General features: G+C 48.8%; 1 protein-coding gene across 1 annotated transcript in view; it reads left to right on the top strand.

Annotated features, from left to right (window-relative positions):
• Positions 1 to 16,158, top strand: part of CDK8 (cyclin dependent kinase 8) — a 137,505-nt gene extending 121,347 nt beyond the window's left edge. Inside the window, exons 11-13 of the mRNA XM_075334632.1 lie at positions 5,155 to 5,233; positions 5,473 to 5,631; positions 14,910 to 16,158. Coding sequence (XP_075190747.1) covers positions 5,155 to 5,233; positions 5,473 to 5,631; positions 14,910 to 15,035 — 364 coding nt within the window. The 3' untranslated portion in view covers positions 15,036 to 16,158. The remainder of the gene's footprint in view (positions 1 to 5,154; positions 5,234 to 5,472; positions 5,632 to 14,909) is intronic.
• Positions 16,159 to 16,396: the final 238 nt, after the last annotated feature.

Here is a 16,396-nt window from a genome sequence, read left to right as displayed (position 1 = left end):
ATGGTCTACCAAGCTACTAGAAGCCTTGCAGTCCAGACCGGTCCTTACACAGGCCCCGGGCCCTGTTGGATCATCGCCTCCAGGTCCCTCTTGGTCCGCACCGCAGCGCGCTCCCGGGGTGGCCCCTAGGTCTCACGCGGAGGACTCCTGCACGGACCACAGTCCCAGACCGGCTAAGCGGGCTTGCTGGGAATCTTCCCCGACTTCCTCACGCTGCTCGGGTTCCCAGCTTGAGGACTCTCTGGAGGACGAGGCGGACCTCGCAGCTCAGGGCTCTGACCCTGACGTTGCCCTCAATCTTGATACACCTGAGGGGGACGCCTTAGTAAATGATCTTATATCGTCCATCAACCAGGTGCTAGATCTATCTCCCCCGCCTCCACCTATAGAGAAGTCGGCTTCGCAGCACGAGAAACACCAGTTTAGGTTTCCCAAACGTACACGGAGTGCGTTTTTCGATCACTCTAACTTCAGAGATGCTGTCCAGAAGCACAGAGCATTTCCGGACAAGCGCTTTACTAAGCGCCTTAATGACACACGTTACCCCTTCCCCTCTGACGTAGTTAAGGGTTGGGCTCAATGTCCCAAGGTGGATCCTCCAGTCTCTAGATTGGCGGCTAGATCTGTAGTATCAGTTGCAGATGGCTCATCGCTCAAGGATGCCACTGACAGGCAGATAGAGCTCCTGGTGAAATCCATCTATGAAGCCACAGGCGCATCTTTTGCCCCGGCTTTTGCAGCCGTGTGGGCACTCCAAGCTATCTCAGCTTGTCTGTCTGAGATTAATGCGGTCACACGTACCTCTGCTCCGCAAGTTGCGTCTTTGACTTCTCAGGCGTCGGCTTTTTCGTCCTACGCCATGAACGCCGTCCTGGACTCTGCTAGCCGTACAGCGGTGGCATCCGCTAATTCTGTGGCAGTCCGCAGGGCCATGTGGCTGCGCGAATGGAAGGCAGACTCTGCTTCCAAGAAGTTCTTAACCGGTTTGCCGTTTTCTGGCGACCGATTGTTTGGCGAACGCTTGGATGAAATTATTAAGGAATCCAAGGGAAAGGATTCTTCCTTACCCCAGTCCAAACCGAAGAGACCTCTGCAACGGAAAATACAACCGAGGTTTCGGTCCTTTCGGCCCTCAGCCAAGTCCCAATCCTCTTCGTCCAACAGGCCAGAGAAAGGCCAGAGGAACTCCTATGCGTGGTGGTCTAAGTCACGCCCCCAAAAAGCCGCCGGAGGCACTGCCTCCAAGGCGGCCTCCTCATGACTTTCGGCTTCCCCGAACCGCATCCTCGGTCGGTGGCAGGCTCTCCCGCTTTTGCGACGCCTGGTGGCCACATGTTCAAGACCGATGGGTGAGAGACATTCTGTCTCACGGTTACAGGATAGAGTTCAACTCTCGTCCTCCGACTCGTTTCTTCAGAACATCTCCGCCCCCCTCTCGGGCCGACGCACTTTTTCAGGCAGTGGGCGTTCTGAAGACAGAAGGAGTTGTGATTCCCGTTCCCCCTCAGGAACATGGTCACGGCTTCTACTCCAACTTGTTCGTGGTGCCAAAGAAGGACGGATCATTCCGTCCCGTTCTGGACCTCAAACTGCTCAACAGGCATGTGAGCACCAGAAGGTTTCGGATGGAATCTCTCAGCTCGGTCATCGCTTCGATGTCACAAGGAGACTTCCTAGCGTCGATCGACATCAAAGATGCTTATCTCCATGTGCCGATCGCACCTGAACATCAACGCTTCCTGCGTTTTGCCCTCGGGGACGAACACCTTCAGTTCGTGGCACTGCCTTTCGGCCTGGCGATAGCCCCACGGGTTTTCACCAAAGTCATGGCATCCGTTGTGGCGGTCCTACACTCTCAGGGCCACTCGGTGATCCCTTACTTAGACGATCTCCTAGTTAGGGCACCCTCCCGGGTGGCATGTCAACACAGCCTGACCATCGCTCTGGCGACTCTCCAGCAGTTCGGGTGGATCATCAACTTCCCAAAATCCAAGTTGACACCGACCCAATCACTGACTTACCTCGGGATGGAGTTTCATACACAGTCAGCGGTAGTCAAGCTACCGCTGGACAAACAGCTTTCTCTGCAGGCAGGGGTGCAATCTCTTCTTCGGGGTCAGTCACACCCCTTGAGGCGCCTCATGCACTTCCTGGGGAAGATGGTGGCAGCAATGGAGGCAGTGCCCTTCGCGCAGTTCCATCTGCGCCCACTCAAATGGGACATTCTCCGCAAATGGGACAGGAGGTCGACTTCCCTCGACAGGGACGTCTTTCCCTTGCAGCCAAAACCTCTCTTCAGTGGTGGCTTCTTCCCACTTCTCTATCGCAGGGAAAATCCTTCCTGCCCCCAACCTGGGCTGTGGTCACGACGGACGCAAGCCTGTCAGGGTGGGGAGCGTTTTTTCTCCACCACAGGGCTCAGGGAACCTGGACTCCGATAGTCTTCCCTTCAGATCAATGTTCTGGAGATAAGGGCAGTGTATCTAGCCCTATTGGCTTTCCATCGGTGGCTGGAGGGCAGGCAGATCCGTATACAGTCGGACAACGCCACGGCGGTCGCGTACATCAACCACCAGGGCGGCACGCGCAGTCGTCATGCCTTCCAGGAAGTCCAGCGGATTCTGCTGTGGGTGGAAGCAACAGCTTCCACGATCTCCGCAGTTCACATCCCGGGCGTAGAAAACTGGGAAGCAGATTTTCTCAGTCGTCAGGGCATGGACGCGGGGGAATGGTCTCTTCACCCAGACGTGTTTCGAGAGATCTGTCGCCGCTGGGGAACGCCGGACGTCGATCTCATGGCGTCACGGCACAACAACAAGGTCCCGGCCTTCATGGCACGGTCTCAAGATCACAGAGCTCTGGCGGCGGACGCGTTAGTTCAGGATTGGTCGCAGTTTCGACTCCCTTATGTATTTCCTCCTCTGGCGATGTTGCCCAGAGTGTTACGCAAGATCAGATCCGACTGTCGTCGCGCCATTCTCGTCGCTCCAGATTGGCCGAGGCGGTCGTGGTACCCGGATCTGTGGCATCTCACGGTGGGTCAGCCGTGGGCGCTTCCAGACCGCCCAGACCTTCTGTCACAAGGGCCGTTTTTCCATCTGAATTCTGCGGCCCTCAACCTGACTGTGTGGCCATTGAGTCCTGGCTCCTAGCGTCTTCAGGGTTATCTCAGAATGTCATTGCCACTATGAGACAGGCCAGGAAACCAACGTCCGCCAAGATCTATTACAGGTCTTGGCGGATCTTCTTGTCCTGGTGCTCTGATAATGGTTTTACTCCCTGGCCTTTTGCCTTACCCATTTTTCTTTCATTCCTTCAATCCGGAATGGACAAGGGTTTGTCACTCGGCTCTCTCAAGGGACAAGTATCGGCGCTCTCAGTATTTTTTCAAAAAACCGGGCTACAGCTCAGCAGGTGTGTCAGGCAGCTACCTGGTCTAGTCTGCACACTTTCACAAAACACTATCAAGTGCATACCTATGCTTCGGCAGACGCCAGTCTAGGTAGGTGAGTCCTTCAGGCGGCGGTTGCCCACCTGTAGGAAGGGGCCGTTTTCGGCTCTTTTATTGAGGTATTCTTTTACCCACCCAGGGACTGCTTTTGGACGTCCCAATTGTCTGGGTCTCCCAATGGAGCGACAAAGAAGAAGGGAATTTTGTTTACTTACCGTAAATTCCTTTTCTTCTAGCTCCTATTGGGAGACCCAGCACCCGCCCCTGTGCCCTTCGGGCTGGTTGTTCTTTTGTGTACACATGTTGTTCATGTTGAATTGTTCTTTTGGTTCATGGTTTTCAGTTCTCCGAACATCCTTCGGATTGAATTTACCCTAGACCAATTTATAAGTTTTCTCCTTCCTGCTTTTGCACCAAAACTGAGGAGCCCGTGATCCACGGGAGGGTGTATAGGCAGAGGGAAGGGGTTACACTTTTTAAGTGTAATACTTTGTGTGGCCTCCGGAGGCAGAAGCTATACACCCAATTGTCTGGGTCTCCCAATAGGAGCTAGAAGAAAAGGAATTTACGGTAAGTAAACAAAATTCCCTTCTCTCCGTTATTCTCATCTTTGGGGGGTCTGATTCTCTGGTGAGATATAGGAATGGCGGGATAAGAGCAGTTATAGATTAGTTCTCCATCTTTTGAGCTTGTTCATTAATCACTGACCTCTTGATCAAGATTTTTTTTTTTAATTTTATGTTTATATAGATTTATAAAATTAAAGATTAACAAACTTGGGAAGAGAGATGGAGTCCCAGACTTCTGCAATGCAGTATTGTTTGCAATGGGGCTGCGCTGCACAATCCTGCACAGTGGGGGAAAATGGTGACCGGGACAAAGCATTGCACCAGTGCTCATCCCCCACTCCCCCCTTTATTTTCACTATTAGTGTCCAGAATTCAGACCCCAATCCGTTGTCCAGTGATGGGTTATCCTAGCAAAACTCCATTACCTAGAGAAGGGTTTAATTCCTTGTGGCAAAGTTTCTCTATAAGCCAGGCTGGGATCAGTTAGGTCCAACTTCATCACCATCTAATCTAAGCTCATGGTAACTGAAAGGAGAAATGTGTGGATGGTTAGAGCTTCCCCTATGTTATTAGGGTAACAGTGTTATTTTCAGGAGGAAAAATAAATTATGATTTTGCAGAAAAATCTACATCAAAAGTCCATGTGTTTTTGTTTTTTTTTTGTTTTTTCAATGACGTTCCTCTCTGAAGCTTTTCATTTTTTCCATGCTTTTTTTTGCAGCCCTTTGACTCTGATATAGATTAATTCCGCAGCTTTTGATAGTGATGACTAGTATTGAGCGAGTAGTTAACGATTTGTTCTCGCTATGCTTTTAGCGAGCACTGTCCACTACTCGTATATTTGTTACGAGTAGCAAGCAAAATGTAAGTCAATGGGAAATACTGGCTAAGTAGCGAGTAACCCGAAAGCCATACTTTTCATGCGAGTAGCAAATAGTACGGCTTTCAGGTTACTCGCTACTTATCCAGTATTTCCCATTGACTTACATTGCACCCGCTACTCATAACGAATATGCGGGTAGCGAACAGTACTCGCTAAAAGCATAGAGCGTATGAATAGTTAACTACTTGCTCAACTCTAGTGATGACCCATGTAGCCCTTTATGATTGTAACGACCGGTTGTTTTTCTGCAGTGTGTTTGCAGGCTGCCAAATTCCTTACCCAAAAAGGGAGTTCCTCACAGAAGAGGAGCCTGATGATAAGGGGGACAAGGTAAGTCTCATGGCTCCAAGATGATGATGCGTGCTCTGTGTGCATGTGCATTGCTGTGTGCTCTGTGTGCATGTGCATTGCTGTCCTCCATAAACACTGGAAACTGGTCAAATTTGTCTTTTAATGAAATCTTTGTAAGGTGTTTAAGCGAATCTGTCGTTTTCTCACTTGCAAACCAAACATTTACTTATTTTCTTGATAGTTCTTCACTAAAATAATTTTCTTTTAAATCTCTAAAGAAAAATCAACAGCAGCAGCAAGGCAATAACCATACTAATGGCACCGGCCACCCAGGAAACCAAGACAACAGCCACGCACAAGGGCCACCGCTGAAGAAAGTGAGGGTTGTTCCCCCTACCACTACCTCAGGTGGTCTCATCATGACCTCAGACTATCAGGTATGATCTGCATAAGTGTACCCTTCCCCCTCCTCCCCCTTCGCCCTTTTCCCCTCCTCTCCCTTTGCCCCTCCTCTCCCTTTGCCCCTCCTCGCCCTTTGCCCCTCCTCGCCCTTTGCCCCTCCTCGCCCTTTGCCCCTCCTCGCCCTTTGCCCCTCCTCGCCCTTTGCCCCTCCTCGCCCTTTGCCCCTCCTCTCCCTTTGCCCCTCCTCGCCCAGTTGAAATTGGCATTTGAGCCTAGACCCTCTGTTTCAGAATCATGCTGAACATCTTGTATACTAACAATCTTGTAGAAAGGGGGCAAGGCTTAAGTCATAACCCATCTAGTAACATAAAAAAACCTCCAGTTGTACCACTCTGCATGGGGTAATGTTGACCCCATGGGTTTTCTTACTGCAGATTGGGGAGAGGCTCCTGCTGCAGCGAGTTAACTTACTGATAAGAACAGTATGATGATTACAATGACTTAAGGCACGCAGAAGATTTCTTTACAAGTCTCAGTTTAAAGTCTCATAGGAAATAAAAACTGGATTAAAAAAAGGCTATGATTTTCATGTCTTACTAGTGGTTTTAGGTAGTGATTATATTATTCAGATGTTTTGTTTGTCCTATGGCAGTTTATGAAAACAATGCCCCGAACCCCCCCTACAAAAATCACCTTAAGCCAGATTCACACGCGTGTATTTAACTATTTGTATACAGTCCGCAGTGCCTGTTATGGCGGAAGCTTATCCTACCTACATGTCCTACGAAGCTTACAGGAGACTAATAATGGTCAGTCCGGGCACTACTGTCCATACGTGGACCGTGATATACACTTATGGTGACATAGCTAAAGGTGAAGGGGGTAAAGAGCACAAAAATATACTGTTAGTTTTCCATTTTCTATTTTCCCACTTGATGTAATGCTAACCTATTGGCACAGTTTTGGAGGAAAAACGTGCACCTGAAAAATGCTGCAAAAATAGTTTTTTCTTTGCACGTGTACAGTAATGTTCAAAATAATAGCAGTCCAATATGACCAGATTATTCACTGATTTTGGTATAAATTATGTAAATTTTATTAATTTACCACTTGGTGGAGTAGATTCTTGGAAAACCACCAGACTCTATTCATGATCTGCAGGTTCGAGTCTGTGTATTTGAATAATTAAATAAAGGGGGGTGTTCACATTAATCGCAGTGTGGAGTTATATTAGTGAGGTCAAATTGTCTCTTCAGGGAAGAAGGAGACTAACTTTAGCGCCACCTGTTGGAAGTAGCAATCCTAAAAGTCAAAAGTGGCCCTTTATCGAGCCTTTTCATATGACTTTGGATTTATGCCAGATCAGAACCTCAATTTGCAGACACTGTGTTTTGGGATGGTTGTCCCTAGTCACTGCAAAGTATGAGCTCTGATCTGGCTGTAGGAGAAGCTATAGTTTGGTCTAAGGGGAAGTCTTTTCTTCTTGTGGAGACCTGACAAACTAATTTGGCTACCAGTGAGGAGTCAATCATTCTGTAAAGAAACTTGTGTGAATTAGGTGGCCCATATTTAAGGGTGAAGCTGGCACATGTTGTACATGCTTTTCTCCTTGAAAGCCTGAGAAATATGGGTGGTTCCAGACATTGCTCAGAAGAATAGCGCACTTTGATTATTAGTTTTGGCTTCTCTAATAAAACTTTTTATAGAAGTGCAGACAATGATCGGCTGCTCAGCTAAAATGATCTCCAATGTTTTAAAATGGAAATAAAAAACAGAGACGTGGAAGAAAACGGAAGACGACCATTCGAATGGCTGGAAGAATAGCCTGAATGGCAAGCGCTCAGCCAATGATCAGCTCCAAGATCAAAGATGTCACAAGTTACCTGTGAGGACTAAGACAGAAGACGCCTGTGTGGAGATAATCTATTTGCCAGAAGTCCCTGCAAAGTCCCTGTTTAAAAAAAAAACAAAAAAAAAAAAAACATACTAAAGCAGATACAATTCGCCAAAGACACATCAACTGGCCTAAATAGAAATGGAGAAACATTTTGTGGACCGATGAAAGCAAAATTGTTCTTTTTGGGTCCAAGGGCCACAGACAGTTCTTCAGACAAACTGAATTCAAGCCACAGGACTCTCTGAGGCATGGCGGTGCAAGCATCATGATATGGGCATGTCTCTTCCTGTGGTGCCGCCTCGTTTACCACATACCAGGGATCATGGACCTTTTTGCATATATCCAATTACTTAGAGGTTGTTTAATAATGAGCGAGTTTTGAAATACTCACAGTACTTGTTACGAATAACACGAATCTAATACCCGCGTATTCATTCCGAATAGTGTGTGCAATGTAAGTCAGTGGGGAAAATTTCCAATGTCACGAGTAACCCGAATTCCGCACTATTCGTGTGAGTAGCAAATAGTGCGCCATTCAGGTTACTCGGTACATTGCGAGTATTCCCTGTTGACTGGCATTGCACACACTATTCGGAATGAATACGCTGGTATAACAATACTCGTTAAGAGTATCACGAATGCGAGTATTTCGAAACTTGATCATTAGGTCATGTTGCCTTACACTGAAGAGGAAATGCCCTTGAAATTGGTGTCTCAACAAGACAACGACCCTAAACACACCATTAAATGGGCAAAATCGTGGTTCAAGTCCAACAAAATTGAGGTTTCTTCGGCGCTCCATTGGGAGACCCAGACGATTGGGTGTATAGCACTGCCTCCGGAGGCCACACAAAGCATTACACTAAAAAGTGTAAGGCCCCTCCCCTTCTGGCTATACACCCCCCGTGGGATCACGGGCTGCTCAGTTTTCAAGCTTTGTGCGAAGGAGGTCAGACATCCACGCATAGCTCCACTGTTTAGTCAGCAGTAGCTGCTGACTATATCGGATGGAAGAAAAGAGGGCCCATACTAGGGCCCCCAGCATGCTCCCTTCTCACCCCATTCCTATTGGCGGTGTTTGTTAAGGTTGAGGTACCCATTGTGGGTACGGAGGCTGGAGCCCACATGCTGCTTTCCTTCCCCATCCCCCTGAGGGGCTCTGAGGAAGTGGGATCTTACCGGCCCCCAAGCCCTGAGGCCGGGCTCCATCCACAGACCCGTAGAACCTGCTGGATACGGAGCTGGGTACCATTCAGGGACAAGGCCCTGCAACATTCAGGTACTCTGTGTCCCCGTATGGACAGGCCGCGCACACTCCAGACTTGCTGGGTGTGCTAGTGCGCCGGGGACAGTAGCGCTGCGCGCTGGGGTTACAGTCACTGCAGTTTCTCTGAGGGACTTTATGTGTTGGGGACTGCCGCGCCGGCCGCCCCTAGAGCGGCGGCGCGGCTGAGACTTGTGGTGCGCCGGGGACTTAGCGCCGACCGTGCTTTTACGACGGCGGCGCTTATAAATCTAGTCCCCGGCTTTTGCGGCCTAGCTCCGCTTCGTTCCCGCCCCCACCCTGTCAATCAGGGCAAGGGAGAGACGCTGTACGATAGTCAGCGCCGAGGGCTGGAGTCTTATTTACATACTCCAGCCCTCTCACTGGGCACAGTGGGACGCCAGTTCCCGCTCTTTGTCTGCAGCACGCCCAGGGCCCGCCCCTCTCCACAGGACGCCGGCAGCCATTCCTACATGCAGTCTGGCTGGAGAACGGACACAGGCGCTGGGAGACCCAGACAAGGGATTTCTGGCGACCACACACCCGCGTTAAGCGGGCGGTAAGCAGCACATTAGTGCTGGCCCCACTAGTGCCACAGTGTTATATTGGTGTATTTTTTTCTCTATACCACATATATATATATATATATATATATATATATATATATTGCACTGAGGTCGCTTCTTGGCTGTATACCCTATATTGCTCTGAGGAGACGACAACATGTCATCCGCAAAACGCAAGGGTGCCAAGACACAGGCTGTATACGCTGCTTGTGCCGCTTGTAAGGCTGATCTACCGGCAGGTTCCAAAGACCCCCATTGTGTGCAATGTTCGGTCCCTGTGCCACTTCGTCAGCCGGAGTCTATGGTGGTAGTGGCCCAGGCAGAGTCACCGGTGAACCCTGTCCCGGTGACGGGGACAGAGTTTGCAGTTTTTGCTGACAAGATGTCTGTCACTATGGCAAAAATCCTAGAGGCCTTGCAGGCCAGGCCAGTTACTCAGCCCATGGACACTGCTGCGTCAATGTTCCCCGGTCCCCCTCAGTTGGAGTTAATCCGTGCTTCAAGGGGGTCCCAAGCATCTCAGGCTGAAGGCTCTGACTCAGATGACAGTCCCAGGCAGCCTAAGCGAGCTCGCTGGGAGAGACCCTCCACGTCATCACGCGGATCAGGGTCTCAGCGAGAAGAGTCTCTGCGTGATGACACAGAGGAGGGTGATCAGGAGTCTAATCCTGAGACCGCTCTCAATCTGGATACTCCTGATGGTGACGCCATGGTAAATGACCTTATAGCGGCCATCAATAGACTGTTGGATATTTCTCCCCCAGCCCCTTCAGCAGAAGAGGCAGCTGCACAGCAGGAGAAGTTCCATTTCAGGTATCCCAAGCATAAACTGAGTACTTTTCTGGACCACGCTGACTTCAGAGAATCAGTCCAGAAACACCATGCTTATCCAGACAAGCGTTTCTCCAAACGTCTTAAGGATACACGTTATCCCTTTCCCCCTGACGTGGTCAAACGCTGGACCCAGTGTCCAAAGGTGGATCCCCCAATCTCCAGGCTTGCGGCTAGATCCATAGTTGCAGTGGAGGATGGGGCTTCACTTAAAGATGCCAATGACAGACAGATGGACCTTTGGTTGAAATCTGTCTATGAAGCTATCGGCGCGTCGTTTGCTCCAGCATTCGCGGCCGTGTGGGCGCTCCAAGCTATTTCAGCTGGTCTGGCACAGGTGGACTCTATCATACGTCCAGCAGTGCCGCAAGTGGAGTCCTTAATTTCGCAAATGTTTGCGACCTATGCTATCAACGCTGTCCTGGACTCTACGAGCCGTACCTCAATGGCGTCTGCCAACTCGGTGGTTTTGCGCAGAGCCTTGTGGTTAAAAGAATGGAAAGCGGATTCTGCTTCCAAAAAATGTTTAACCAGCTTGCCACTATCTGTAGACAGACTGGTGAGCAATTGGCTGAAATCATTAAACAGTCCAAGGGTAAAGACTCCTCCTTACCCCAGCCCAGATCAAGCAAACCTCAACAAAGGAGGTGGCAGTCGAGGTTTCGGTCCTTTCGAGGCTCCGGCAAGGCCCAATCCTCCTCGTCCAAAGGGACTCCGAAGGAGCAAAGGGGCTCAGATTCCTGGCGGGCTCACTCGCGCCCCAAGAAAGCAACCGGAGGAACCGCTTCCAAGGCGGCTGCCTCATGACTTTCGGCCTCCTCCCTCCGCATCCTCGGTCGGTGGCAGGCTCTCCCGCTTTTGCGACATTTGGCTGCCACAGGTCAAGGACCGGTGGGTAACAGACATTTTGTCTCACGGGTACAGGATAGAGTTCAGTTCTCGTCCTCCGCCTCGGTTCTTCAGAACTTCCCCACATCCCGACCGAGCAGATGCTCTTCTGCAGGCGGTGGGCTCACTAAGAGCAGAAGGAGTGGTGATCCCTGTTCCTCTTCAGGAACAAGGGCAAGGTTTTTACTCCAATCTCTTCGTGGTTCCAAAAAAGGACGGCTCGTTCCGTCCTGTTCTGGACCTAAAGCTGCTCAACAAGCATGTGAACGCCAGGCGGTTCCGGATGGAATCCCTCCGCTCCGTCATTGCCTCAATGTCTCAAGGAGATTTCCTTGCATCAATAGACATCAAAGATGCTTATCTCCACGTGCCGATTGCTACAGAGCACCAACGTTTTCTACGTTTTGTGATAGGACACGAACATCTCCAGTTCGTAGCTCTGCCATTTGGTCTGGCGACAGCCCCACGGGTTTTCACCAAGGTCATGGCGGCAGTGGTAGCAGTCTTGCACTCCCAGGGACACTCGGTGATCCCTTACTTGGACGATCTACTTGTCAAGGCACCCTCTCAAGAGGCATGCCAACACAGCCTGAATGTTGCGCTGGAGACTCTCCAGACTTTCGGGTGGATCATCAACTTTTCAAAGTCAAATCTGTCACCGACTCAATCACTAACGTATCTTGGCATGGAGTTTCATACTCTCTCAGCGATAGTGAAGCTTCCGCTGGACAAGCAGCGGTCACTACAGACAGGGGTACAGTCTCTCCTTCAGGGTCAGTCGCACTCCTTAAGGCGCCTCATGCACTTCCTAGGGAAGATGGTGGCAGCAATGGAGGCAGTCCCGTTTGCACAGTTTCATCTGCGCCCACTTCAATGGGACATTCTCCGCCAATGGGACGGGAAGTCAACTTCCCTGGACAGGAAAGTCTCCCTTTCCCAGACGGCCAAGGACTCTCTGCAATGGTGGCTTCTTCCCACCTCATTATCACAGGGAAGATCATTCCTGCCCCCATCCTGGGCAGTGGTCACGACAGACGCGAGTCTGTCAGGGTGGGGAGCAGTTTTTCTCCACCACAGGGCTCAAGGGACGTGGACTCAGCAGGAGTCCACCCTTCAGATCAATGTTCTGGAAATCAGGGCAGTGTATCTAGCCCTACTAGCCTTCCAGCAGTGGCTGGAAGGAAAGCAGATCCGAATTCAGTCGGACAACTCCACAGCGGTGGCATACATCAACCACCAGGGAGGGACACGCAGTCGGCAAGCCTTCCAGGAAGTCCGGCGGATTCTGTTGTGGGTGGAGGACAGAGCATCCACCATATCAGCGGTTCACATCCCGGGCGTAGAAAACTGGGAAGCAGACTTCCTCAGTCGCCAGGGTATGGACGCAGGGGAATGGTCCCTTCACCCGGACGTGTTTCAGGAAATCTGTCGCCGCTGGGGGGTGCCGGACGTCGACCTAATGGCGTCGCGGCACAACAACAAGGTCCCGACGTTCATGGCGCGGTCTCGCGATCAAAGAGCTCTGGCGGCAGACGCCTTAGTGCAAGATTGGTCGCAGTTCCGGCTCCCTTATGTGTTCCCACCTCTGGCACTCTTGCCCAGAGTGCTACGCAAGATCAGATCCGATTGCAGCCGCGTCATACTCGTCGCCCCAGACTGGCCGAGGAGGTCGTGGTACCCGGATCTGTGGCATCTCACGGTCGGCCAACCGTGGGCACTACCAGACCGACCAGACTTACTGTCCCAAGGGCCGTTTTTCCATCGGAATTCTGCGGCCCTGAACCTGACTGTGTGGCCATTGAGTCCTGGATTCTAGCGTCTGCAGGATTATCCCAAGGAGTCGTTGCCACCATGAGACAGGCTAGGAAGTCCACTTCTGCTAAGATCTACCACAGAACGTGGAGGATTTTCTTATCCTGGTGCTCTGCACAAGAAGTATCCCCCTGGCCATTCGCGTTACCTACTTTTCTTTCCTTCCTGCAATCTGGGTTGGAAAAGGGCTTGTCGCTCGGCTCCCTTAAAGGGCAAGTCTCGGCACTATCCGTGTTTTTTCAGAAGCGTCTAGCACGACTTTCTCAGGTGCGCACGTTCCTGCAGGGGGTTTGTCATATCGTCCCTCCGTACAGGCGGCCGTTAGATCCATGGGATCTAAACAGGGTACTAGTTGCTCTCCAGAAGCCGCCCTTCGAGCCTCTGAGGGATGTTTCACTTTCTCGTCTCTCACAGAAAGTGGTCTTTCTAGTGGCGGTCACGTCTCTTCGGAGAGTGTCTGAGCTAGCAGCGCTGTCATCCAAGGCTCCCTTCCTGGTGTTCCACCAGGACAAGGTAGTGCTGCGCCCCATTCAGGAGTTTCTCCCTAAGGTGGTATCCTCTTTTCATCTTAATCAGGATATCTCCTTGCCTTCCTTTTGTCCTCATCCAGTTCTTCGGTATGAAAAGGATTTACATTTGTTAGATCTGGTGAGAGCACTCAGAATCTACATTTCCCGCACGGCGCCCCTGCGCCGCTCGGATGCACTCTTTGTCCTTGTCGCTGGTAAGCGCAAAGGGTCGCAGGCTTCAAAAGCCACCCTGGCTCGATGGATCAAAGAACCAATTCTTGAAGCCTACCGTTCTGCTGGGCTTCCGGTTCCATCAGGGCTGAAGGCCCACTCTACCAGAGCCGTGGGTGCGTCCTGGGCATTACGACACCAGGCTACGGCTCAACAGGTGTGCCAGGCAGCTACCTGGTCGAGTCTGCACACTTTCACCAAACATTATCAGGTGCATACCTATGCTTCGGCGGACGCCAGCCTAGGTAGAAGAGTCCTGCAGGCGGCAGTTACCTCCCCGTAGGGGAAGGCTGTCTTTGCAGCTCTAACATGAGGTATTTCTTTACCCACCCAGGGACTGCTTTTGGACGTCCCAATCGTCTGGGTCTCCCAATGGAGCGCCGAAGAAGGGAATTTTGTTACTTACCGTAAATTCCTTTTCTTCTAGCTCCTATTGGGAGACCCAGCACCCGCCCTGTTGTCCTTCGGGATTGTTGGTTTTTTTCGGGTACACATGTTGTTCATGTTGAACGGTTTTCAGTTCTCCGATGTTACTTCGGAGTGAATTTGTTTAAACCAGTTATTGGCTTTCCTCCTTCTTGCTTTAGCACTAAAACTGAGCAGCCCGTGATCCCACGGGGGGTGTATAGCCAGAAGGGGAGGGGCCTTACACTTTTTAGTGTAATGCTTTGTGTGGCCTCCGGAGGCAGTGCTATACACCCAATCGTCTGGGTCTCCCAATAGGAGCTAGAAGAAAAGGAATTTACGGTAAGTAACAAAATTCCCTTCTTTGTAATCACCAGCCCAATCCCCGGACCATAATCCGATAGAACACTTTGTGGGATGACATAAAAAATAGTGTGTGAGGCAGAGCCTACGAATGCCAATAAATTATGGGATCTAGTCTTACAACATCTTGGGCTGGAATAAGAGGTGACCAGAAGATTGACTCCGTGCAACATGGATGTGAAGCCCTTCTAGAAAACTGTGCTATACAACTTAAATATTAGGTTAGTGATTCACAGGAATGATAAATCCAAAATAAGAGGACAGATTCTGAGAATATAAAGACAAATGCAGACACTGCTATTATTTGGAACAGCCCAATCTTCATTTTTTGATATTTTCTGTAAAGTAGTTAAAAATTATATACATTTCTCCACATGTTTTGATTTAGAAAAGTTTTTATTTCCGTGCATTGGGAACACTGCACACGATTATAAAGATTTTTGGTTTAGTTCGTGGTTTTTGTACACCCTGCTATTATTTTGAACACGACTGTATATACACCTGAGTAAAATAAAAAAAATTTAATTTTTTTTTTTTCTTTTTTCAGCGTTCCAATCCACATGCTGCCTATCCAAACCCTGGACCAAGCACATCACAACCTCAGAGCAGCATGGGATATTCGACTACCTCCCAGCAGCCTCCACAATACTCCCATCAGACTCATCGGTACTGAGCTGTACCCAGAGACCAGGAAACGTCAATGCACTGTCGCTTGGGCTACAGGACTGAGCTTGTAGCCGCCCGCCTGGAGCCTGGCTTTGGAATGTACTGTACATCTACACCTTAAAAAAAATAAAAAAGAAAAATGTAAAAAAACAAAAAAAATCCAAAAGCCACGTTACACATTTCACCGAATGTAGATCCCACGTGGAGGTCCGACGTGAGATCGCGCAAACCTTAGCACAGTCAATATTGTGAATTTGCTACTTCCATAGTATACTTGAAAATGGTTTAAATCGACCAATGCATTTTTCAGTGATGCTAGCAGGTGAAGCTGTGAAGTATGCTTGGAACAAAGTTTTTTCGTTATTGTATGTGGTGACCGTAAGAATATTATCAATTGACCAACTATTTTTTTTTTTAATTTTTTTTTAATCTTTTCTTTGATTACCATCATCATCGCACAAAGCTGGAACAAACCTCTCCAGATCATCATACGTTTTCCGTTTGCATTATATACTTTGTGTGATGATCCATATTATCACAGTGATCAGTATTTTTTTTTTCTCCAAACCAGCAATCTTGTCCCATTTTTAAACTTTTTTTTTTTTTTTTTCATTTTCAATACAAGCCTCCCAAAGAACCTGATTTTGTTTTTTTTTTTTTTGTAACTTTTAACTTGACTGATAATAAAGCTGCTATATGATAGTAAAAATGTCTGAAACTGATTTGAATCTGTTTGCTCCAGCAAACAAAAATTAAAAAAAATGAATAAACAATTTGTCCAATTTTTTTTATTTTTTCCTGTTGATGACTTGTGAGCATGCTATGGAGTTTTTAAAAAAAAGCAAAAAAAATATTGAGCATGAAAGTTGCTCGTCTTCAGACACGGCGTCTGTTCGGATCTTTCTCAGCTGGCTTGGTGTAGTGGATTTCAAATCAGTTCCTATTTGTTTTTATTTAGTCGGCACCTTACTCTTGGGTGGATATTGTTACAGCGGAGGATGTGGGGGTAGGAAAGCCTTAGACTTTACAAGGAAAACAAACTGTAACATACAATGTACTGTATCAAACTATTTTACATGAATGACAAGTATTCTGATTTAAAAAAAAAATTCAACATTGTTAAAGCAAGGGTGTTAAGTAATAAATTTATTTTTCATAAAACAAAAGGATTATTTGTGTCTTTCATACAAAGACTGACGGCACTCCCAAAATGCAGTCTGAACAGGCCCAAAACTGAACATGACCTATAATAACAAAAAAGGGACAGTTGCACTCTGAAATGCTAAACATGTAAACAGTGAATGCAAGAATATAGATACATATTACTGCTTAAGGAATTCTAGGAAAATTTTAGATATTTAGCATACA

This window comes from Anomaloglossus baeobatrachus, chromosome 2 (assembly GCF_048569485.1).
Source record: "Anomaloglossus baeobatrachus isolate aAnoBae1 chromosome 2, aAnoBae1.hap1, whole genome shotgun sequence".
NCBI lineage: Eukaryota > Metazoa > Chordata > Amphibia > Anura > Aromobatidae > Anomaloglossus > Anomaloglossus baeobatrachus.
Note: the sequence above shows the minus strand (reverse complement) of the source record. Positions and strands in the feature narration are given on the sequence as shown.